Source organism: Colobus angolensis, unplaced genomic scaffold (assembly GCF_000951035.1).
Source record: "Colobus angolensis palliatus isolate OR3802 unplaced genomic scaffold, Cang.pa_1.0 Scaffold214, whole genome shotgun sequence".
Lineage (NCBI taxonomy): Eukaryota > Metazoa > Chordata > Mammalia > Primates > Cercopithecidae > Colobus > Colobus angolensis.
This window is the reverse complement of record NW_012115311.1, coordinates 4,315,585-4,340,963: the sequence shown is the minus strand read 5'-3', so window position 1 is coordinate 4,340,963 and position 25,379 is coordinate 4,315,585. Positions and strand designations below refer to the sequence as shown.

At 35.1% G+C, this 25,379-nt stretch overlaps 1 protein-coding gene across 8 annotated transcripts in view; it reads right to left on the bottom strand.

The window, feature by feature from the left end:
- The window catches only part of POSTN (periostin, osteoblast specific factor), a 36,072-nt gene extending 17,908 nt beyond the window's left edge, over positions 1 to 18,164 (bottom strand). For all 8 annotated transcript variants that reach the window (XM_011942996.1, XM_011942998.1, XM_011942997.1 and 5 more), the window contains exons 1-11: positions 17,928 to 18,164; positions 16,506 to 16,604; positions 11,432 to 11,496; positions 9,688 to 9,845; positions 7,383 to 7,547; positions 6,355 to 6,501; positions 5,714 to 5,855; positions 4,293 to 4,505; positions 3,551 to 3,685; positions 2,146 to 2,294; positions 352 to 488 (exon numbers count right to left, since the gene is read on the bottom strand). In XM_011942996.1, coding sequence (XP_011798386.1) covers positions 352 to 488; positions 2,146 to 2,294; positions 3,551 to 3,685; positions 4,293 to 4,505; positions 5,714 to 5,855; positions 6,355 to 6,501; positions 7,383 to 7,547; positions 9,688 to 9,845; positions 11,432 to 11,496; positions 16,506 to 16,604; positions 17,928 to 18,046 — 1,529 coding nt within the window. In that variant the 5' untranslated portion in view covers positions 18,047 to 18,164. The remainder of the gene's footprint in view (positions 1 to 351; positions 489 to 2,145; positions 2,295 to 3,550; positions 3,686 to 4,292; positions 4,506 to 5,713; positions 5,856 to 6,354; positions 6,502 to 7,382; positions 7,548 to 9,687; positions 9,846 to 11,431; positions 11,497 to 16,505; positions 16,605 to 17,927) is intronic.
- Between the last annotated feature and the right edge of the window lie 7,215 nt (positions 18,165 to 25,379).

Genomic DNA, 25,379 nt, shown 5'->3' with positions numbered 1-25,379 from the left:
TTTTTCATCTGATTTCATCCTATAAACCTTGACAAGTTGACACATAACAAAAAGAAGCATTTTTGCCATTTAATACTTCACAAAATACTTTGCTTTATATATACCATCAATTTCTAAAAACTAATTATAAGAAAAATATCAAGGAGTAGTTTAGTCTGTTAGATTTGTTTTCACACACGAAATCATGTTACGGTGTACCAGAAAGTATCAGTGGAAACATATATCAATTTTGAAAACACTTGTATGAACATTTTATTCTAAATTCCATTTTCAACCATATAGGAGACTGCCTATGAAAAAATATATGCCAATAGCTCTCATTCTTTGTGGAGGTGCCACTAATAGGCTTACCTAAAGCGCTTATCTTGTTTTAACTTTTCATGGAGGGATTTCTCTGCTGGCTTGATGATCTCGCGGAATATGTGAATAGCACCATTTCTCCCTTGCTTACTCCCTCGCTCCATGCACGAATTTTCAATGCAGACAGCCTAGGAAAGGAAAGAAAAGTATGGGGTATCTTTTTCCTTGCTTGAAATTTCCCATGTAGATGTAACTACATAATTCAATTTCCAGATCGGCCCTTCTGAGAGGTTGCCTAGTGTCTGAGGCCCCAGGAACAGCTTCTTTCCTCTGTTTTCAATGGCTCACACAAACTCACAAGACACTTCTTACCTAGACAGGTTTTTTATTAAAAGTCAAGCTACCCTATGGATCACGCAGGTAATTTTGTCAATATTACAAAAGTTCCATGGAATCCCACTTCTACAATTTTTATAATTTCTATCCAGATTTGAACTATTTCTCCAGACTCTCTTTTGGTCAATACTATCTGTAAGGTTTCCTCACTTTAGTGCTTTTAATGATCTTCATAAATATTTACTTTATTTTCTTGACTGTAAGACTCTATTCATCATTGTAAGTCAAATCTTTGACATATTTATAGCTTTTTGAACAAATGTGATATATAGATACACATATTTGTATATATAAAATTTAAAGTGCAGCAGGTTTAATGCATACTTAAAAATGTTTGGAATTGTGTAGCTATAGGGAGCTGCTGACATGTGCCAGATTCAGTTCTAGGTAATGTCTGACTTCCCGCGAAGTCTTTTAGCTATAGCTGTATGTGTTATCTGGACAAGTACTGCACTGTAATTTTGATAAGCAATATTTCTATAAATTTTCCTGCAGCAAAAAGTACGTTACGGCTGGGTGCAGTGACTCACGCCTATAATCCCAGCACATTGGGAGGCCAAAGTAGGAGGTTCACTGGAGGCTGAAAGTTTGAGACCAGGCTGGGAAATGTAGAGTGAGACCCTATCTCAAGAAAAATTAAATTAAAAAAAACAGTCAGGGTGGTGTTGTGCACCTATAGTCCTACCTACTCAGAAGACTGAGGTGGGCGGGTCCCCTGGAGCCAAGGAGTTTAAGTTTAAGGTTACAGTGAGCTATGATTGTGCCACTGCACTCCAGCCTGGGCGACAAAGTGAAACTCTGTCTCCAAAAAAAAAAACAAAAAAAAAAGTACATTAAGACCCTTTTATAGAGTCCGGAAATCACTATGTGTCAATAAAGGTTTATCTTGAAAGCCATTCAAAAGATATTCAGATGCTGACTGGTTATTTTACAGTATGAGGCCACCTTGCATATTTGATTCATTATAATGAAATGTTTTGAAATGAAGAACATTTTAGTAGAGACAACATAGTGCTAACACACTGTGTAGCCAGTGCAGAAACTAATAAACACCGTGTAAAATATTTATTATTTCTTACTGCAAACAGTCATCATAAAGAAAAATGGTGTGTAGGCAGAGAACAGAATTACCTTGAAAACTGTAAAGTACTCTGCAAATGAAAAGTTTATTTAAAAAATTTACCGTTTTCTAGAATTGAAAATAATTGATGCTCTAGAACACAAAGTTACTCATACTGAACACATGCGAACTATCTAACTGCCTGAGTTTTTAATACATAGCACTTGTTGTGGACTTCGCCCACAGTCTTCTCACCCACACTATCCAGTTCCCTGATGCTTCTGTGAATATTCGCTGTTAGAACCACACTCATAAAATTCTGAAATATTCATTGAAACAGCATTCTTTGACATGTCATTTGACAGACTCTTTTGTTCTGATTCACTTACTGTACGATATACGAAGACTCTGAGCTGTTTGCCTCCAATGGTTTCCAGTATTTGTCCGTTGTAAAGCTCATTAAGGCCAACTTTTACTTTCAATATGTGATTCTGCAAAATTAATTTAAGAAGGCGCTGATCCATGCTCAGAGTATCATCTGTAAATAAATTAAGAAAGATCATTCTTTTATTTAGAAAACATTAAAGTTTCTCCTGGTAAGAGAGAATCATACAAACAGATAATCCCTGACATTAATAATATTATAATATCATAGTATATAATAATATAATATCATGGATTTTGCACTCATATAATACATGAGTCAACTAAATGCTAAAAACTAACAATTCAATTCACCAAGTAGAAACTCTGTGACCTACTGTATCAAATGACAATAATACAGTTCCAACCAGTTCAAGCAATGAGTTTCACCTCTATAAGGGCTACATAGTTTTATAGTGGTCACTGGCAAATGCTAAACCTTAATGGTGTCCACGGTTTTGTATGATAATTAGATATCCATTAAGTCACATGAAAGAACCATTATGAATTCTTTGTAAATTAATATTGATTACTGGAAAGAGAATCAAAGCAAACAACCTCCTAAATATGGGTTATTGTCAAAACACACAGGCAGGATTATTACAAAGAAGAAAGGATATCTAGGAATTCAATGTTTTTGATTTATAGTTTTTTAATACCATAATTTAGCATTTGGAAAAATTATGTTGCCTATTTTTAATTAGTAAATTTTGCCAACAGTTTAAATATGTCTGTGAAATCATTGTCCTGAGAAAGGTGGCAGATTGCATTTTTTTTTTTTTAAAAGATCTATCAGTGCATCCTTATTGTGCTGGAAGTATTAGATTCACAGAGAAACTGAATATGCTTTTTAAAAAAAAATTTTTTTTTTTTGAGATGGAGTCTTACTCTGTTGCCCAGGCTGGAGTGCAGTGGCGCCATCTGCCTCCTGGGTTCAAGCGATTCTCCTGCCTCAGCCTCCCAAGTAGCTGGGATTACAGGAGCGCACCACCACACCTGGCTAACTTTTGTACTTTTAGTAGAGATGGGTTCTCACCATGCTGACCAGGCTGGTCTCAAACTCCTGATCTCAAGTGATCCACCTGTCTTGTTCTCCCAAAGTGCTGGGATTACAGGTGTGAGCCACTGCGCCTGGCGTGAATACTCCTAATTACAAACTTTCACTCTCTGTAGGCTATTATCCATTATAATGAAATGTTTTGAAATGAAGAACATTTTAGTAGAGACAATGCAGTGCTAACATACTGTATGTGTAGCCAGTGCAGGAACTAATCAATGCCTCATGAAACATCTCTTATTTCTTATTGCGAACAATCATCACAAAGTAAAGAGTGTAGGCAGAGAGCAGGAAAAACAGTGTCCAGTACATACCAGAAAATGCATTATTCACAGGTGCCAGCAAAGTGTATTCTCCATCTGGCCTCAGAGCCGATGCCAAGCCTAATTGGGCCACAAGATCCGTGAAAGTGGTTTGCTGTTTTCCAGCCAGCTCAGTAACTTGTTTGGCTGAAAAATAAACCATCACGATCCCAATAATGTCATCGTTGCTATTATCTCCATCATGAAACTAGTAAGTGAATTCCTGACTCTTTTCTAATATTGTAAGCTATTTACTGCAATGTCAATGTGATAAGACATCCTCCCGCTCCCTAATAAGAGAGTTCCACTTCCATTTTTTGGCGGGGGTTGATAATCACAATGAATTTCTGAAGGAAAATATTTTTCTGTCTTCCCACTACATGTTTCTTTAATTCTGTATTGTTCATCTGTCATCTCTCTCTACGCTGTGAGTTCTACAGCTTTTTCATTTATCCAAAGCTGACCATTTGGTTAGATCTTTCCTTCTGTTTCCAAGAAAAACTCTGGCACTGTGAAAACCTTTATAAATATTAGATGTTAGAAACCCTAGAACGCCAGAGATTCATGCATGGAGTGCCCGTCACTACACTGCATATCTATGGAGTATGCAAGTAGCTCACTATTTATTGTGTTAGTGCTTTGCGTGGCATTCTTTATACTGCACATTCATTTTTCATGGACTTACTCTTTGAGACAGCATAATTAGTAAATTATAGTAAGTAAAATCAAACAAACAAAAAGAAACGTTGCTTACCAGAATCAGGAATTAGGACCTGATCGATCAAATGGATCACACCATTATTTGTCACAATATCCTTTTTGTTCACCATCTTGATTCCATTTACAGTTATGCTGTCACCGTCACATCCTATCTCAATTGTATTTCCTTCCAGCGTCTCAAAGACTGCTCCTCCCATAATAGACTCAGAACACTGGAGAGTATTTAAGATGTGATACTTCATAAGAGCTGGAGAACACAATAAAAAGTTAGCTTTCGGATCAAGGGAAATAACATTTGACCCTGAAAAGATGTGTTTCATGGTGGAACTAAGTAATCCTTAAAATGTAGTAAGACCTAAGGATTCACTAACAGCTTTAAAATCCTATTTACGTTCTAGAAGTTTTTTCCTATCAACTACAAAATAGGAACAGCTCAGCTTCGTAGGAATAATAAGAGGAGATCAACTTCAGGAAATGATTGGTGCAGCATTAGAAAACGTGGTAGGTTAAGTTCCAGCTATCATAAGAAAGTAACTCCTGCGTGAAAGCAAGAATTGTTCCTTTCAGAAGACCTTTGACTGGCACAAGGGCTCACACATGTAATCTCAACACTTTGGGAGGCCTAGGTGAGAGGATTGTTTGAGGCCAGGAGTTCAAGACCATCATGGGAAACACAGCAAGACCCCTCTCTACCAAAAGAGAGAAAAAGGGGAAGGCCTGTTTAATTCCAAAATGCCCAAGAGCAGCATATTATAATAGCTGCTCATGGCAGAATATTTGTACATAACGTGTAATGAGGTAGATAGAGGCTTGAGGATAAGACAAATTATTTCTGCAAGGCAACTTCTAGAAAGTAGCCAAATAAAGATGATTTATTGAAGGGCCTCTGGAAGGATCTATGCCTCAGCTACGTTATATCTATCCTGCATCCTAAAATGTTCTCATCTTAAACTGGTCAAATGTATTTTGGGATAGGCTGAGTAAGTGAAGTATGCAAGCACAAAGTAAAACCTATCTGACAACAGAAAGGAAGCTTGGCAAGCCACCAAATTCTTCTGTGTATCAGTAATTAGAGGCCCAGGAGAACCATACGATTCTCACAACTCAGTATCTTTTGGCATAAATACAGAATTAAAAGCATTGCATAACATGCATACAATATTAAAATTTGATGATCTAATATTTCTTTCCAATACCTGTTAATCTTTCTGAATATCTACTACTTATTTACTTGAAAGTAGTATGAAAGAATGTGATCTTAAGAATGTTCTTATTTAAGAATTATACTCTGCCTACTCTTTCAAGGACTTTTGGAAGACTTATAGTACATCTCAGAATAAAAATTTTTCCTTGCCTTTGCTTATTAAAACGAATATTATTGGCAAGAACTAGCCTCTTTTTTATTCCCCTCTCAGAATGCTGGGAGACTTCTTAAAGAGGAAGAATTTTAACTACCTTCAGAAGCCACCTTGTCTCCCATGATCCTTTCTAGGACACCTCGTGGGAGTTTCTCAAAAGCCTCATTGGTGGGAGCAAAGAGTGTGAAGTGACCATCTCTTCCAAGGGCCTCCAATATGTCCGATGTGATGGCAGCTGCCTGAAACACAAATGTGCTTTTCAGAGACTTTCACACTGTAAATCCAAAAGAAAATTACAACACACTTATCCTAGGCTGACATGATGGAGCTGATTCCCGCACTATAGAGGCTTGTTGTTGTTCGAGCTTCAGAATATTACTTTTTGGCACAACCATGTCTTTTCCAACTTGCTTCAAATTGTGTCTGCAAAAATGGGAACTCTGCCCACGTTTGTGGGACTGTAGCAATATCCAGCAGTATATATAATAACGATGAACGCGTTCTAAATACACTAAATACACACCAGTCACATGACTAACCATTCTTACTCTATCATTTCCACAGAAATATTATTTCATATGAGATGGTTTCTCCTGTGTAAAATGAAAATAGTAGCCATTTCAAAAAATATGTTTGTTATATTTTTGCCAGATTTAATAGCATTTTTATTGTTTTTAGATTTTGACAGGAGAAGAGGAGGGAGTTCAATGACTCAAGACAATCTGCTCTTGGACTTACTCTAAAAGACGAAAGGTCATCCTCTGCTTCAATGAAGTCTTGAATTGAGGTACCAATTTGTGTAAGGACACGGTCAATGACATGGACCACGCCATTTGTTGCAATCTGGTTCCCATGGATAATTCGAGCACAATTAACGGTGACAACCTATAATTATTTGGAAAAATCAAAGTGCTGAAACCAGAGACATCCATTGACCACTGAGACTGCAAGCCCTTTCCCAGTTTTTCATTTATACTAGTAAATGTAACATATGGGAAACTATATTCTAAATGGAAATGCTGTGGATGAAGATTTACATGTTGTTATATCTAAAAAAGAAACTGTAAAGGAAAAGGGAACCAGTTGAGAACCTAAGTCTATTCATACTTAACATATCTAGCAACATAAGGCAAAGGTGCTTTTTTCTTTCAAATTATTGCTTTTTTCCTCTTTTATACAAATAGTCATAAACTTTTTAATGTGGATAAATGAATTACGTAAAGAAGTCTAATCAGTCCTAAAAATTAAGTTTTGAGAAGGAGAAACAGATAATTATTGTATAGATATAATTAGTTCTAGTGCAAGAACTTCCTAAATGTTGCTTCGTCACTGATCTCTTTTGTCCCTGAGAATCTGGCTGTGGAAAAAGTTCTATGACCCCACTGGCAATTTTCCACAAAAACTGATCCAAACACACAAGTACTACAGTAGCTAGAGGGGGGAGTAAAAGAACACTCATTCTTTGATTATTCTTTTTGCTACTACAATAAATGATTTCAAATACATCAACTACTAAAATTTCCTTTTTTAGAATACTTGTCTGTCAATGAACTGTTCATGTAATGTCTCCTTTTCAATCACTCTTTGGTAGAAATTAATAACCCGATTGGAAATTTGCATGCCCTCGATTTGGGGGTAAAGTCATAATATAGCACTTACCTTATTCTCTCTCATATTTTATTATTTTTGTGAGCATTACATAAAAAGTATAGACAAAATTAAAGAAGGTATTTTTCATAAGTGTACTTTTTACTGATAAAACTTACCCCATTAGGATAATGGTTAATGAAAAGCCCCAAATTGTTATACATTGAAGGAATAATCATGCCATTTTTTAAGTCCTTGGTCAACATTCTCTTATTAATCATGTGGCTATGTAAAGCATTCAGTAATTCAACATTCACGTTGCTCTCCAAACCTCTACGGATATCCTAGGAAAAATTGCAATGATAGAAATTCAATTTATTGTGGAACATTAGTAAAAGTCTTATGATCACACTATTTCTACTCTCTTGCTATTTTCTCATTGCATTATCAGATGGTCATACAAAATTGACATAAATAACTTAAAATTATATTATTCAAATTGGTTAAGGAATTTTATAAGTTCAGATACTTAGTTAAGGATCCTGAATGTGATAGAGTACTTAGACAGAACACATGATTTTTAAAGTGAATATGTTGATGAAGAGACAACCTTGATATAACAAATAAAATGATAAGAATTAGGGAGATACGAAATTATCACATATTTAAAAATTTCAAGTGGCAAACAAAACAAAACAAAAATGACATTATATTTGTATGCAACACTTGAGTTTTAACAAGGGTTTCATGTTTATTCCATAACAAATTCAAGAATTCAACCGTCCTGTACCTTTTTATCTATCCAACGCCATGTATTATATTATGCTTTACTCAATGCCATGGGAAATACAATGATAAATAAAGCAAAAAGTCACAACCGTTTATCAGTAGCAGGAGGTAAAAGTAGACACAGTAAGATACAGGACAGAGGGGGAAAATGCTTTCAGGGCTCAAATAAGAAAGAACAGCTATTCAGAAGTAGTTTGGAGATAGACCATGATATTTAAATCCATAGGAATGATGTGGTGGTCTTCTAAGTCCAGTACTGACATAGGGTGAATGCCAAGAGAGCAAAAGTTGTCCAGTTTGGTTAATACACACTTTTATGTTTCTCAGATAATACTAAGAAATTTAGAAGGGTATGTTGACAATAACGTGGATGACTTCCATGTCCTAAGAAGGAGTGAAATAAACTGGCAATGAGGAACCACTGAAGATCTTGTGGCATTGGAATTTAGTGATTAGAACCAGGCTTCAGGAAAGTTGAGTGGTAACGTACAGCAGAAATGAGAGTATTAGGGGGATCACTTTAGAGGAAACATGAGATAAGGCTAACAGCAGTTTGTAAGAATTGGAGAAAGGAGAGGTAAGGATGGCTTACAAATTTCAAGCCTGAACATAGAGACTGGTACTGCCAATTGTGGGTAAAAGGCACTAAAAATACAATTATTTATGGGGCGAAAGAAAATTGCATATGTTTTAGATAACTTTTGTTTAAAGATGCAGATGGTATATCCAAGGATAAATACTAAGATAAACAGTAGAAATATTCTACCGAAGTTCGAAGAAGACACAAGTCCAAACAACAAGCGTAGGTTTAATGTTTGTATGCACTGAAGTAATACCTGAAACCATGTTAAGTGCATTTAAAGAGCAGAGTCAAGTTGCTGGAAGAAATTCTTACAAGTTTCATTCTTTAAGGCAAGGAGGAAGAAGAGTCAGCAAAAGGGACTGGAGAAGGGGTTACAGATGTGACAAAAGACACCCAGAAGACGGAGGTCTATAATCAAGCAGTCAACCACACAGCTAATGTAGCAAGATAATGCCTACAGATATATGCCTACATTTTATTAAGTATATTTGACTCTAGTAATAATTACCAATTCATCTCCATTATCTAGTAGAAAGTAGGGATGTATTTTTATATCAGTTTTATAGATTCGGAAATTGAGTAATAATTTAAGGCATTGTAAATTAGACTGTGCACAAGTCTGAAAATCAAATGTATTTTCACATTTCCTTTATCCACATGCATGTATACAAATTTGACAACCTGAATATCCATATATATTTACATATAATTAAACATACATAATAAAATAGTGCTATATAATACAGCTTATGATAATTTTAAATTTCAGTAGGCTTCTTAACTTACCTTTCTGTTAGACTTGTTATCTGAAATTACAGACATATCCTCACAAACAGGAAAAAGGAAAGGAGCAAAACAGAATAACAAGTGCCCTTTTAGCCGATTCTTGGTTCCCCTTCTTTAAAAAATTAATGTATACATCTCCTGGAGAGTTATTCTATTTGTGGATGTATTAAGGTATTTTACTTTCCTCAATAACTCATCCCTTTAGATATCATATATGCACAATAGAAAGATACACAATTTCTACTAATATCCTAGTTAATAAATCAGTTAAAATGAAATAACAATACCAGCAAAAAATAAATCTATTGATAAAAATATTGAATTACAGAATCCAAGTTGTCCCAAGCCTCATTACTCGGTGCGAAGTAAGTGAAGGATCCCTTTCCCTCGATCTCCTCCCTCAGTTTTGAGGCATCAGAATAGCGCTGCGTTGTGGTGGCTCCCACGATACCCAGAGTGCCATAAACATGGTCAATGGGCAAAACTGAAATAATCAAGAAATGAATCAGTACTGGGGATAATATTCTCAGGATATGATTCATAATCATTTAAACTTTATGCTGTTTCCCAAGATATTTAACTAATAATTTTAGCAATACAATTATGTGAATAATCATTTTTATATAAAAGTTATCTTTTGAGTGCTAAATAATAAAATGCTACTGAAAAACATTGTTACATATCCTTTGTGTTAAGAATAAAAAACTTTAAACTCTTATCCTGGTTTAACATTTAACCTATTTAGATCTCAATCCTGCTATGTCAATAATAATTCAATTATAACTCAATATTATCTATTATTTAAATCTATCATTTGTATAGATTTGGGTCCCTAAAAATATGTAGGCCTGCTTGTTTTCATTATAAGTTCTGGTAGCAAATAATTCACAATGTTTAATCCTTCCAGATTATTTCTTCCAAACATCAGAAGAAAGATTCATGCATGAATGTCAGCCTAAAGGGATTTATCTAGTAACGTGCAGTCAACTTATTTTTTCTGACCCTATTTGATTTGAACATTAGTATAATTTGATTAATAGCACAGAATAAATGGTTATTAAATTTGTGAATATCCTTAGATTTGGTGACACAACTATTAAGTATAAAACCGGGATTTTAAAAGACCCTAAAAAGATGGAGAAATTGAGTCAAAATGAACAAGGTTAAATTTAAGAAGTTTTCATGTAATTCCTATGCCTAAATTGAGAAAAACAAATCCTAGAGACCTGACTTAATGGTGTATATAAAAAAACTGGTAATCAATTTTAATTGATTCCAAATTCAATATAAGCTAATGATGTAACACGGTTACCAATGACATTATCCAAAGTGCAAGGTCTCCCCCTATCAGGTACTTATCTTGGTATTGTCTTAAATGCTCAGACCCACATGGATGGACTTTAAATATCAGTCTAGGTTTATATTCAGAAGAAAAGATTACTGGACTAGAGACTTTCTGTGCGTTGGTGTTATAATGGGGAGGGCTTCAAAGTCTATGTCATATTAAAAGAATTGGGGATGGTTAGCCCAGAGAACAGAAGATTTTATTCAAGAAGGAGAGGGTAGCCAGAGGAAAGGCGTGATGATTGGCATGAAATATCTGAATGGCTGTCATTTCAAAGAGGAAATAGATGAAGTATTTATGAACTGTTTTTTTTTCTCTAGTTGGCAGAGGTATAGGAAACCAAATTTCAATATAAGGAACATTATAAAATCAGAGCTGTTAAACTAGAGAAGATGAGATATCACCAAGTAGTTAAGTTCCATGTTCCTAGACAACTTCAAAGAACAGGATTTTATAAAGAGTTTTGTTCCTGAAGGGAAGCTGAACTAATTTAAATTTATGACTAAGTTTCTGTTGTCTTGCCCAGCATCCAGTGTATGAGAAATGTGTTCTTACATTTCATCATCGTGATAAATTCATGATTAACACAAACATAGGAGGGATATATTTTGGATTTAGGATGGTGCTGAGTACACACAAACACAATTGGCTTCTCCACAAGCCACCTCAACCCTTTCCTTGCATATAAAGTGTTCCTTATTTAATTCAAGAAATTGAGATTTTACCTGCTGGGCAGCCTTTCATTCCTTCCATTCTCATATAACCAGGGCAACATTCATACAGCACAGTCCTGTACATTGGAAGAAAATTAATATTAAAATGAGAAACTAAATAGGATACATTTTGACAAAAATTTGACAAAATATTTCACTTATTTCCTTGATTTGCTGAGATTCTAAAAATCAGGGTGTTTTTTTCCTCCCCTGATATTTTCTTTTTTCTTTTGTTTTTTCTTTTTTTTGAGACGGAGTCTTGCTCTGTCCACCAGGCTGGAGTGCAGTGGCGCGATCTCCGCTCATTGCAAGCTCCGCCTCCCGGGTTCACGCCATTCTCCTGCCTCAGCCTCCCGAGTAGCTGGGACTACAGGCGCCTGCCACCGTGCCTGGCTAGTTTTTTGTATGTTTTGTAGTAGAGACGGGGTTTCACCGTGTTGGCCAGGATGGTCTCCATTTCCTGACCTCGTGATCTGCCTGCCTGCACCTCCCAAAGTGCTGGGGTTACAGGCATGAGCCACCGCGCCCGGCCGATTTTTTCTATATTTATATGAATTTGATTTCTCACTACAGTCTCATGTTACTATAGAAAAGTTCCAGAATGTTGATGCAGATGAATGAAATTTGGGTCCCAGTTCTGTTACTTGGTTGACATGTGAACCCTGAGCAAGTCATTTAATCAACTGGAGTCCCTGTTTCCCCAAGTATTTAACATGAATATAGTAGCTATGATATCTACTCAGAGTAATTGTGAATCTCAAATGAAATAATGCTTTTGAAATCATTTTGTAAACTAAAAACGGGTATAAATGTGCTTTAATAGAAGTGGAAACATAAGAAAATACATTGAACTATTTGAATCCGTAACATGCTATCTCATTGCTAACTAAAATAATGCTGTATTTGGTTTGAATTGCCAGTATAATTATTAACTGTATTATATTACATATAAACTTTAAAATCTTTTTATTTGTGTAAAATTTGATAAAAGTAATCTAAGTTTATTTTAATATTAGAGCTTAGTATTCAAGAAAATGTCATCCTGTTTAAAGTTAACAAAGTGGGTTGACTTATACAGGCAATAATTAAGGTAACGGACCAGAAAATTCAAGGTATCAAGATATGCAAAAAATAAGTTTATCTAATTTACTATATTTTGAGGGAAAATAGTAATTAAAAAAATATATGCTTACAAAATAAAACCTGATTATATTAATATATAGATACATTATTATAATATAATCCTAATTTTTATTTTTTCACATTTCATAGAATATTTTCTGGATTTCATCATCCAACATAGATAGCCTATTTTAACTAAAATTTTACATGGTTACTTATGTTTCCTTTCAATAGAAATATAAAGGTACATGTATCAAACAATTAGAAACAGGGATTATTACAAGTAAAAAATGCACATAGTTTTGTAATTTTTAATTGATACATATGTCAGATTATGACAATTGTAGATTAGTTATCTTGTAATTCACTAATTAAACATGAATCAGCTAATTCAGATGCTATTTCTTTTCTGACTTTTTAATCTAGTTGTCATAATTGTAATCAAGTATGAATGAATCAAATAATTTATACATGAAAGAGATTGCCGAGTATAAGAATAAAATTTTTTTAGTATGATAAAAATGATAAAAGCAAACTATCAAGAAGCAAAAATTTTAATGATGTAAGAGATAATTTTATACAGTCGAGTAAAAGTAAATAAATGTTTTCAAATTGAACCCTGGTACATTAAGTATTTATTTAGGATTTGTAGTCCTGTTTATAACCTTGAATCCATATTCTCTGTTTATTAATAAAAAATTCCTGGCATGAAATATTGGCTTAAGAATCATAGATAGCTAAAAATATGGACAAAATTAAATGGGAAATACCCACTTCAAGTTATTCTCTAATTTTAATATAGTTTGAAGAATAGTTGGTATTGGAAATATATACAAGGTACATAGGAGCCTTATGCAAATCATAATAGAGCCTCTAAATAATTTTATTTACATGAGCTCTTGTAAATAAATCTAATTATTGGATGTCAAAAGATTAAGAATTGCTTATATATTAGCTTTAGCATATGTTGTAAACAATTTAAAAAATGAGATACAAATGTGCTTATTCCATAGATTGATAATACTTACTTGAAGTAAAATAGTGACTAGAAAAGGAAATTTAACAAAAAAGTATACAGCAAATGCCAATATAACAAGGGTCAGTCATAATGTAGAGAATTAATGCAGTAGATGAGATAAAATTCCAACAGTTCATTGTAATATCAGCTGATAATTGAACCAGATGGTTATCTCTCAGCAGATATTTTGAAAAGAAGAAAAGAGTTTTTTTCAGAAGAACATTTATGCTACCCAAAACTCAATGTTCCCATATGGTCAGTAGGGCAAAACAAGAGTAAAAGAATATCATTGGTACACATAGCTCTAAACATGAGAAATTTATTTTTGCTTTCAGAACAGTATCTAATATTTCATGAGATGCCAGCTAAAAATGTCACAGACATTCTCTAGAGGAATTTTCCAGAATACTATATTACTAGACCATTATATATTTTGGGCAATATCTTGACCCTAGGAGGCTTCATGTTTTTCATTAGGCCTGCTCAGTTTACTTTTCTCAAATCCCCAGAGCAACTGTTCAGCTGAAAGGCAAACATTTCTGTCATCTGATCGTAAAGTCCTGAAGATATCTCTGGAAATTTCAGCGAAGCAAGCAGACAGCAGACCAGTCTTCCTGTCAATAGTATTGATTTCTTTGGTTATTTGAAATTAGCATTTACATTTATTTCAGTGCCCAGATGTAACTATGTTTTTGAAAATGAAGCTACTTTAGAAAATTAAGCTGATAAAATTGAACAAAGGAGACACTGTTACATTTCTGGTTTAAAAAAATGAAAAAAAAGAAAAGCCAGGCTTCAAAGTAGTGATTTTTTTTTTTTAATGGAAAGCAAGAAAGAATTTTGGTATATCCTCTGTACTAGTCTTGACATCTCTCATATATTTAGATGGTTAAAGTAAATTCATGGCATTCTTCTCTATCTTCTAGGAAGGATGTAATAAGCATTCTCCCTAACATTTCAGGGTGAAGGTTGTTTCTTATCTAGTTAGTGTGCATTTCAAATATGCTTCATGGTATCCATGAATATAAAGAACAAAGAGGAAAGCTCAAAGCCTTAGAATCCCTACTGGAGCCTAGCTTGCAGCATGCCAGAGACCATTGTAACAACTGATTGCATTATAATTGTGTGAATGACTCACAAGTCTAGCAGAAGTCTGCACAATAATAGGAATAATGTTCAGGTCAAAAGATAATATCGAGTCGAAACTCTATTAAGCCAATGAGCAGGGGATGGTCAGCAAGGTCCTCTGGTGCCCTAGACTTGGTTACCATGTGGAGATGCAACCCAGCTAAGGTGAAATGCCTTGTATACATGTTCTTACTTAGAAATAAAGACAATCTTGTGCATTTCAAATAGGCATCTGGTCACAGCTTCCTTTCCTGTCCACATCTATGCATTTGTTAAAAGAGTTTAATTTTAAGGACAATTGATGTTATGCATTATGGGTACTTAGTAATTTCACATTTATCAATTCATTTTATCTTCTCAGAAATTCTTTAATACAGCTATTAGATCCATGTTTTACAGGTAAGTCTACAAGAGGTTAAGTGATTCCATATTTAGTATTTTTTTTTTTTTTTTTTTTTTTAGGGGGGGTCTCGCTCTGTCGCCCGGACTGGAGTGCGGTGGTGCCATCTTGGTTCACTGCAACCTCCACCTCCTGAGTTCAAGCGATTCTCCTGCCTCAGCCTCCCAAATACGTGCCTGCCACCACATCCGGCTAATTTTTGTACTTTTTTTTTAGTAGAGACAGGGTTCACCATGTTAGCCAGGCTGGTCTCGAACTCCTGGTCTCAAGCGATCCACCTGCCTCGGCCCCTCAAAGTGCTGGGATTACAGGTGTGAACCACCATTCCTGGCCCGTGTTTAGTATTTATACCAATATTATTAACTTAGAAATAAGTTTCCAATCAATTCTGCCACCCGAACTTAGGGTAACTGAATTTTAATGCTGATGTATTAAGCAGGTTCTTCCTGGGGTCTTCCTGGGGTCTTTTGCCTTTCTCAAGGCATCCTTCAGTAAGGGTGGACTTCAAATTAATAGGAAGCAGGAAGAAGTCACTTGCACTGTTTTCTTGACTGGGGTGGCACCTAAACCTTTCTGATTGTATTACTTGCCCTATTTATGACTGGGCTCCCTCATTGTAAAACAAAGATTTTGGATCACAGGAGTGCTTCTTGACCTTAATGTGCCCAGAATGTTTATTACTTTTTTCTACCAATATTTATTGGTAAAATAAACCAGAAGGCAGGTCTATTAAGTAATAAATAATGCTTTCCAATTTTAAGGTAATCAGTGAAACATATGAAAAAACATAATCATTCTTGGGGCTATTGAGATATTAACTATAATGATGAGCTTCCATTACCACCTTGTGGACCTCTGGGAATGGAGCATCTTGAACTGAGAATCACTGGATTAAATAAAGAGATAAAGTCAAGTATTTTTTAACTTTAAACTTTGATGAAAACTCTGAGGTAAACTGGAATACTTTTAGACAATTTCCAAATGACTGGAGGAAAACATTAACTTTTTGCCTCAGAAACTCTGATATTTTAAACCACTTTTTCTGGCCCACTTTTTTATAAAATGAGGAAACGAAGTCACAGAGGTTAAGTGACTTGCCTAAGATAAAAGAGGGCCAAATCAGGAGTAGAAACCACATCCTATACTCACACAGATTCTATACCCAATCCTTAGCCATGTGATCTGCTTCCTTCTGGCCTCCACGTCACATGGATTCAGGAAGAAATCTGAGTTCTAATAGTAATATTGGAGATGCAGAGAGAACTTCTTTATTCACGTATGGATTCCTTTCTTTAAAGAACTCCCACAATTTGGGTCAGTATTTTCAAGAAGAATGGTGTGTTACACCCAGGGGGAAGGCATATACGTCATGATGTTGTTTTTGGAAATGACATGTTATGGAAAAAAAAGAGACTTACGCTTTCTGTCCACAGATGGACTTTTTATACCAGTTCTTACAAGTGCTGAAGTATTTCTTTTTGGTGCCCAAAATCTGTTGAAGGGCACAGACATTCGGGCTGGAGGATAGAGGGAAAGGAAAAAAGTTAATGTCCTAATAATGACTAGTTTTTCATATCTAAAGATCAGATGATAGAAGAAAATGTTAAGATGTGGAATTGATATTCAAAGATATGATTCTAGCCTTGCACAAATCTAACTATTGACACGATCCTACTGAATTGTTGGAAAACCTAAAGTCTAAGGGAGATGGCGAGGAGAGAGAGAAAAAAATTATACATTTCTGAGAGTAAAAAATACAAGCGTTTCAAAAAGTTAACCAAATAGAAATATTCAAACAGTATGAACATAATTTCATTTCTATGTGCCCTATTACTCTTAATAGCAGATAATCTACTGACCCTTTTTAAACCAAACATGTGCTCACTTGGAGGATGGCCATAGCTTCAGGGCTCTCTGGAACAAAGAGAGGTCAGAGAGCAAAAGAGACAAGATTTATTATGTACACAGACACTATACTCTGTAATTTTCTAGGTTAAGTAATCACAGAAGTAAATGAGTGCTAAAATTAACTTTGAAACAATACGGTTGCACAGAGGAGAATTATCTTTTTGAATGGAAGTAACAGATTAGAACATCCTCTGTCATAACTTTCATATTCCCCTTTCTCTCTTAAAGGGATAGAGGTCTTATTTCACTGTAAGTCAAAGAAGCTTGTGAACATTATGAAAATCCCTGTGGGGCATAGGAAGAAGTGCCAAGATCCACTTAAAAAATTATAAATGGTTGGATGAGTTACAAAATTATGTGTAATTTTTAAAATGCTCAGTTGTAGTTTCATTAGTTCTGTAAAATATAAATTACTTTTGCAAATTTTACAGAATTCAGAATTTAAAAGTAACTTAAATGCTTCAAAGAATTCAGAGAACTAGTTACATTACCCAGCGTTTAACCTTCATATGTAATTTAAATAAAATTTTCTCTAACATCATGTGAGATATTTCAAAGCTGTTCACATACATACGATAGTTCCTAACAAGAGATTTTTTAATTTTGAAAACTCAGTTTCAGATTTTTGGAAGAAAATAGAAACATAAGTAAATGGAATCACAAAAGAATGCCCAGCCAAATTGTGTTAATTAGATTAGAATTATATAATATTTCATAAAAAAATTATATTCAAGTTAGAGAGTAATTATGTCTTAAAGCTTAAAGTGCATAGAGAAATCACAGAATACTCACATTTTCCTTTTTTCCTATTACTTTATAATAATTAGAAAAAAAAAACCCTGAGACATATATGAGAAACTTTATGCATACCTGAACATATAACAAGCTAAGGAAAAAGAAACACGGTTTATAAAACCAAACCCCTCACTTACCCTTGTTCCCGACCCCTGATACGACTATGAGTCAAGATCTTGTCATAATGACTATTGGCATCTGCAGGGTTAACAACAAGCAGCAATAGAAGAGAAAACATGGGTAAGAAGGGAATCATCTTGAGTCTCTCCGTTGCACTTAGTCCCCGAAGAGAACTGGCAGTGGGCTTTGCAGAGCTCAGAATTTATATACATGTCAGAGTTGTGGGAGGGAACACTGCATCAACCTGAGAATCTGAACTCTTTCCAAGAAACATCAGCAACTTCAAATTGCCAGCTAAGATTGGTTTTGGTTAGTTATATTTAAGGAACACATTGAGCTACTTTTCCTTTTCATTATAAAGCAGGTACTTATTTTTAATCATATGAACAATTGACTCACTGCATGTTTATGTCTCAGTTTTATTCTTTTGTATCTCAGAGTTTTTAAGAAATTCTTTTGTTGAGTTGTAAGATATTCTGCAGTCCTTTTCAGAGTAGAATGTACAATGTCTGTGTGCTCGAGATTATTGTTAGGTCTTACTGCAGTTCACATCAGAACTGAAAGATTATTATTATTTTTACTAGGAAACAAAGGTAGATGCAAGTCTGACAGTTACAAGGGGGTAAAGGCTGTTGATTAAAAACAAACTCTGGATAGATTTAAAACTTGTGTAAGATAGGAAATAAGAATTCTAACTTGCTGAAGAATCATGTAGGAGACTCCACATTTTCCTTGCTATCCTACAAAAAGGAGAGCTACCTCTCATTTCCTTTCTTTTTCAAATATCAAGGAACATATAGAGTGAACATAAGTCTAATCTGACAAATGTCTCTAACATGAAATGAAGCAGAAAGGAAAAACATTTGTGCTTTGTTTCTCATGACATACTTCACATGATGTTGAACATGTCTACGCAAGCACATCTACTGATAACTACTGGTGAAAAGCAGCCACTACTGGAAGCAAGTGTTACTAATCTAAAGATAACTAGAATAATTAAATACATATTAGGAAACAGGGGCATTGCCAAAATGATACTTCTGATTTTATCAGTAGTAACTAAAGCCTTTCAATGTTACACTATGCAATCCCTAGCCAAAGGAATGTGCATTCTTACTACTCCACACATAAGTCAAATGTTCAGAAAACTTTGGATATTGGAAGGGCCTTTGGGGGAACTGGATTGGACCAGAGAGCATTCTCAGTATTCTGAGTTACGCTTGAACTCGCTATGGGATATTAAAATATTCTACAACTTGTTGCTTAGTTTATTAAGAAAGCACACAGCAAACTATTGCAAGAACAGAAAACCAAACACTGCATGTTCTCACTCATAGGTGGGAATTGAACAATGAGATCACTTGGACACAGGAAGGAGAACATCACACACCGGAGCCTGTCGTGAGGTGAGGGGAGTGGGGAGAGATAGCATTAGGAGACATACCTAATGTAAATGACAAGTTAATGGGTGCAGCACACCCACATGGCACATGTATACATAGGTAACAAACCTGCACTCTGTGCACATGTACCCTAGAACTTAAAGTATAAAAAAAGATGATAAAAATAAAATAGAAAGCACACAGTAAAACAAAAATTGCTGGAATATGATTGAAAGCCCATTTCAATATGAAAATCTTGGGATTAAGGTATAGAAAATGAAGGGGCAATTCAAAAGAAGAGCCGGAGAGGAGATAGCATAAAAGTTAAATTATATCCTGACCCTGGTCCTTTGTGGAAAGAGTATTAGTCTATTATTTACATTTCTCTGAATGGAATCATTCTGACTTCATCTTTATGAAGCCATCTTTTGCTTTATATTATAGCTGTCTATTACTCTTATGTTGTGCATAAATGGTCAGTAACTGCTTATTGATTAGGATGGACAAACTATTAATATTATTAAATTAGCTGTTAGGACATTCCTGGTTATATGGGTATATAAAAGTCTTCAACTCTAGGCCAGTTAGACATTATAATATAGATTACACTGCTATTAATGCCGCTCTTTTCATCTTTAGACTGCTGTAACTGCTGACAGACCTTTCTGTAATGAAGCTGAAATCTCAAATCCAATAGGGTTTGACTGGAGGTGAAGGATGAGGTACTCAGAGAAAGAGATATAGACTTACGTAATGAGTATCAAGGGTAAAAAAATGTGTATTTTTAAATACAGTCCAGAATGATAACTGATAGACCTGATTGTGAACATAAGGAGTGAAGGAAGAATCAAAATTTCCTGCCATATTGCCTGCTTTCTTAACATTGCCTGGAATGAATTAAAATTTTATTGATTATTTTCAAGAACAATTTTAACCTAGTCATTCCTTGCAACCAGTTTTATGCACTGGAATTAATGGCTTCCATTCATCGTGGCACTTGCAGTTGCCTAAATTGACAAATAATTACATGAAATGAGTAGTGAAGATGGAAATGCAGTCATATTTCAAAATGTTACTTCTCCCTTCTGACAAGTGAGACAAATGTATGCTTTTTTTTTTTGTGGAAAGCATGATATATGCTCATACAATTAAAAAAGAGATCTTAAGTCTTTCTTTTTCACACTTCAAATAATAGAAACCAGAAGTCTATCCATCCTGAGCATCATTTCTGGAACTTGTGTAAGTCCCATGAAAAGTAACAAATAGGAGCCCTCAGTATTTAAAGTTAGGAGGATTAGTAATAACATCATGAAAGATCTTGAAAATGCGAGCCAGGTGTGCATACAGACTACCTGCACATTTAGAGGTTGGAGAATATCCCAAGAGAAGGAAAAAATTACGGTAAACATAAAAAGTTTATAGCACTGGAACTTAAAGAACTAAGGTCAGGCCAGAAGTGTGATATTATATGCCTAATAGTGGGAGGAAGTCTCAGCAAGTTTTGGGTAGGATGAGGGAAGGAACAGTTGTAAGAAAGAGAATTAGAGAAGATACTGAAAATCTTGCAAGGAACATAATTCTTCCCTTTCAGAGCACTTAACAAGCGTCAAATTTTCTCTCTCTCTTCCTGCCCGTCCCCCCCCGCCCACTGTGTCTCTCCACACAGGACCCTTATTCTTCTGCATCAGAAAAGGACACTGACCCTGGAGTTGTCCATGGAATTTTCCTAGGAGATGAGAGGAAAATTGAAATGATGATAATTAAGTCTGACTTTCAGGGTTGCAAAATTTGACCCGGAAATATAAGTCATTCATGAAAACTAAATGGTTGATTATGTAACTGAAGAAAAACAATATGACTGAAAGATAGGATCATTTATTTCTAGCTGTCAGGATGCTAATTTATTGTCAGTTTGCAAATTATCTAGCCTTGTAGCTTCTGGAGACTATGAAGTCATTGTAATATCATGCTTACTGTCTCCAGCATGTAACTAACCTTAAACTTGCCCTGTACTCTCTAGGATTGGACATATACTATGGATTCAACAAACCTGGATACTCAAGCCAAGTGCAGATTTTTTAAAAGCAAAAATTTCCTTGGTCCAGAGTATCTATTTGTGCCAAATTATTTCTAAGCCCTTGCTTTTTAAGATATAGGTTACGGGATCATGAAAACATTTCTTGAGTATCACTTTGCTTTCTTTCTGGCCTATTTGCAAGCTACACGTAGTGTTAGTGCCCTAGTTTCCTGGGGGTAGTACTCCCGTGCCCAACTATCTTGTCTAGTGAGGGTCCCAGGCTTCCTTGACAGCTAGGTAAATAGCCCTATGAATTGAAGTTCTGGCAAAGACCCAGTGATCTTTGTTTCTTTGGAGCTAGTGAAAATGTTTTCTTAAAATGACTAGGTTAGGCTGAACTAAGCCTACGGTAGCTGGAATTCAAATTAAACAAAAGTTAGATTTCATGATTTTTTTCCCTTTTTAAAATATGCATACAGCCCAAATAAAATTGAACATCAATGAATAACATGAAGAGGCCAAAGAAGAAATATATAGGCTCAGGTATTTGTGGCTGGACACATTGTATAATCTACAAGAACTGTAGGCACTCTCATGCCATCCTTTTGACATAATACTTCCAATGGATTTCCTCTGTATACTCCATAAATCTTCATGTTCTGGCCTAATATGTCTAAAATAATGAAATCATATTCGGAGAAAGAGATGATTAACTGCAGTCCAAAGTAGACATGAGGTGATGTTTCTTTAATGTTAACTAATTTAGCAGGAAGACAAAAGGCTTTCTGAAATAAATGTGAGTCCTATGCCATCTTCCCTGTAGAACTTTAAGCTCTCAATCATTTAAAAGCCTATCAAGTGTCAGGTCCACTCTTAAATTAGTCAATCAGTGTAACTATTTGACCCTAACTGAACTGGGTACTTATGCAATTTTAAAACTGGGTGCTTATTAACAGTATCTTTATTAGTAGTATTTACTTGTATTTCTCTGGAGACATCTAGTGGAGAAAGTATAGTTTACAATGTTTCTAGAAGCACAGATACCATCCATAATATTTTGATTAAATTAATAATCAATATAAAACTTATATAAAAATGTTAGGCATTTTACCTGTGTTTCAAAATGCCAATCAACTGAAGATTAATGATGCACTCTTACATGAAACATTCTACAGCTGATACGTATGAGCCACAATAAGCGATGCCAAATCTGGATAAAAGTTGAAAAATCTAGTCCCATTTTTTCATGTATGTAGCTGATACATGAATAGCTTCATTTTTTAAATCTGGGTTTCTGAGGTTTTTTTCTACACTGGCATAAAAAAGTGACATGTGGTTAGAAATTATGACTGAATTTTTTCTACTTCAACGAAATAATTGGAAATAATCATTTCTACAGTCTGATTTCATTCTTTGGTTCCCTCCACATTTATACACCCCTTACTTCTCACCCCCTGACACTGTTGACATTATGCCATACATCTTCTCTCTCATTTGGTTCTGGATGATTTTGTTTGAGGGGTAATTAAGACCCTACTCATCATCTGTCTCCTGCCCACAAATAACTTTTAATATTCTTCCAGATTAGACTGTAAGATGAAGGGATGGATAATTGCTGCAATTAAAAGAACTCTGTAGCCATCCATCTTTCATAGTACTAAAATTTCAACATCCCATCTGGAGCATTTGGTCTGCTGAAAGAATGGTCTAAATTATGATAACGCCATAATTTGTAATCAACCATTTATCACTTTCCTTGGATCCTTTCCCTCTGAAATAGAAATACTCTCAGGTCCCATGCTTAGACCTCCTTTTCTCCACTGATATATCCTCTCTGCTGATTTGTCTATGTCCAATGCTGTCCTCAAAATCCCTTTGTCTATTTCCAGTGTTTGTAGTACATGGTCTATATATGCTTCCTCTCTACATCTGAAAACCTTTTCAGATTTCTTCCTAGGAAAAGTGCCAACCAAAATTGAGTTATTCTTCAATTTTCAATCATAATCTTCCAGCTATTCTCAGATACATTGAATATATTTTGTTCTAAAATAACTTTTGTTGCTCCACTTCACCAGATAATGATATTATGTGATGAATTTCCAATTGCAGAAATCGAATATTGTTACAAAATTTCTTCTTGTTATCCCCATATTTCTTCTTGTTCTCCTCATATATCATGAGGGTTTCTGCTTTCCTCTCTAAGAGACATGCATCTGATGAAGGTTTTTATTCACTTCTATTGTCCTATATGCAAAACAATATTGGGACACTCGGTTAGTACTGCGGGGAATAATGGTAAAGACCTCCTCTTCTTTTTATGCTAACAAATATGCAACACTCTTTATATCTTTATTATTGTTCCCAAGGACACATACTTGTCGAGAAAGTGGAATTAGATAAGTTAAAGTGGAATTATGTGAGTTACAGGATTTCAGGCCATGTAGGACCTGAACAAGAGTTTGGATGTCATAGCTTCTCAGTATATAATGAACAACAAAAAAAGTGATCTCATTAGAGAAAGTTAAAGGGTAGAGGTTGGGGTGGAGGGTGGAAAAGAAACTATTCCAGTGAACACAGAAACTAATTCTGTGGTTCTTATTCAGAAAAAAAAAAAAAAAAAAAGATCTGTAGTAATTATGGAAGCTTTGGTCTTTAAATGGAAAAAGAATCTTTGATATTTTTAGTCTGCTTTTAAGTTTCATAGGAACACATGAATGTAGAGTTGTACATTTTTTACCTTTAGTGAATTATTTTCACTTTAAGTAAAACAAACACAAGTATGCAGACGTTAGTTGAATAAAAACAAGAGCAGCATATCCATTATAATGGCTTAAGTGCATACTAGCTCTGTTTGAAATTCATGTACAGCATACAGTGTGCTAAGGAAATCATTAGCTTGGATGTGAGTTGATAGTTCTGCTAAAATGAGAAACTGACTTTGTATCCAAACAGTATAAAACCATAGAGGTGGTGAATTAATAATTCCTCGGCAAGAGAGATTATTTGGGGAACCTCAATTTAGAAACAGATTTGTCAATTTTTCAGTTGCGTTTAAACATCTTTCAAGATGTATTTTTACCATGTGGCAGACAATTTTTAATACATTTTTTTCCTCTACCCTTACAAGATTATTACCCAGGGAGTAATTGAGACAAATACATCATTTACCTAGGTTGACCCACATTTTACACATTTCAGCTTTGACAAAGCAGAAAGGAAAGTAGGGAAACTGTTAATTTCCCTGGATATTCCAGTTATCTATTGCTGCCTGACACATCACTCCAAACTTAGTGCCATAAAATAGCAACCAACTTGATACGCTTACAGTATCAGTTGATCAAAGATTCAGATAGTGCAGAATGGGAGTTACTTATAAGCTAGCCATACCATGCCATGATGTCTGTGGCTTAAGCTGGGAAGACCAGAATGGCTGGGGTGATTTCAATAACTGCCAGTGATCAATTAGGACCCCTCGGAGTGCAAGATCCACTGCCAAGATGGCTTATTCACTCACATGTCACCAGATTGACAAGGATGTTTGAAAGGCTGAACTCTACTGGGATTCTCAGCCAGAGCACCTACATGTGGCTTCTTTAACACAGTGGTCTCAGAGGAGTTAGACATATGACAGCTCAGTAATCAGCAAACAAAGCAGAATATGCATGGTCTTTTATGAGCTGATGTCAGAGTACCCATGGCCATCTTCTGCCACATATGCTAATGGTTGAAGCCACCAAAAATGAATGCAAAAAGGTAAAGAGAGCATTATAGACTCTCACTTGATGACAGAAGACTCAAAATATTTGTGTCCCGTACACCCTCCCAAGACTAAACCAGGAAGAAATTGAATCCCTAATAGACCAATAACAAGCTCTGAAATTGAGGCAGTAATTAAGAGGCTAACAATCAAATAAAACCCAGGACCAGGTGGATTCACAGCCTAATTCTACCAGAGGTACAAAGAGGAGCTGGTCCCTTTCCTTCTGAAAATATTCCAAACAATAGAAAAAGAGGGACTTCTCCCTAACCATTTTATGACACCAACATCATCCTGATGCCAAAACCTGGCA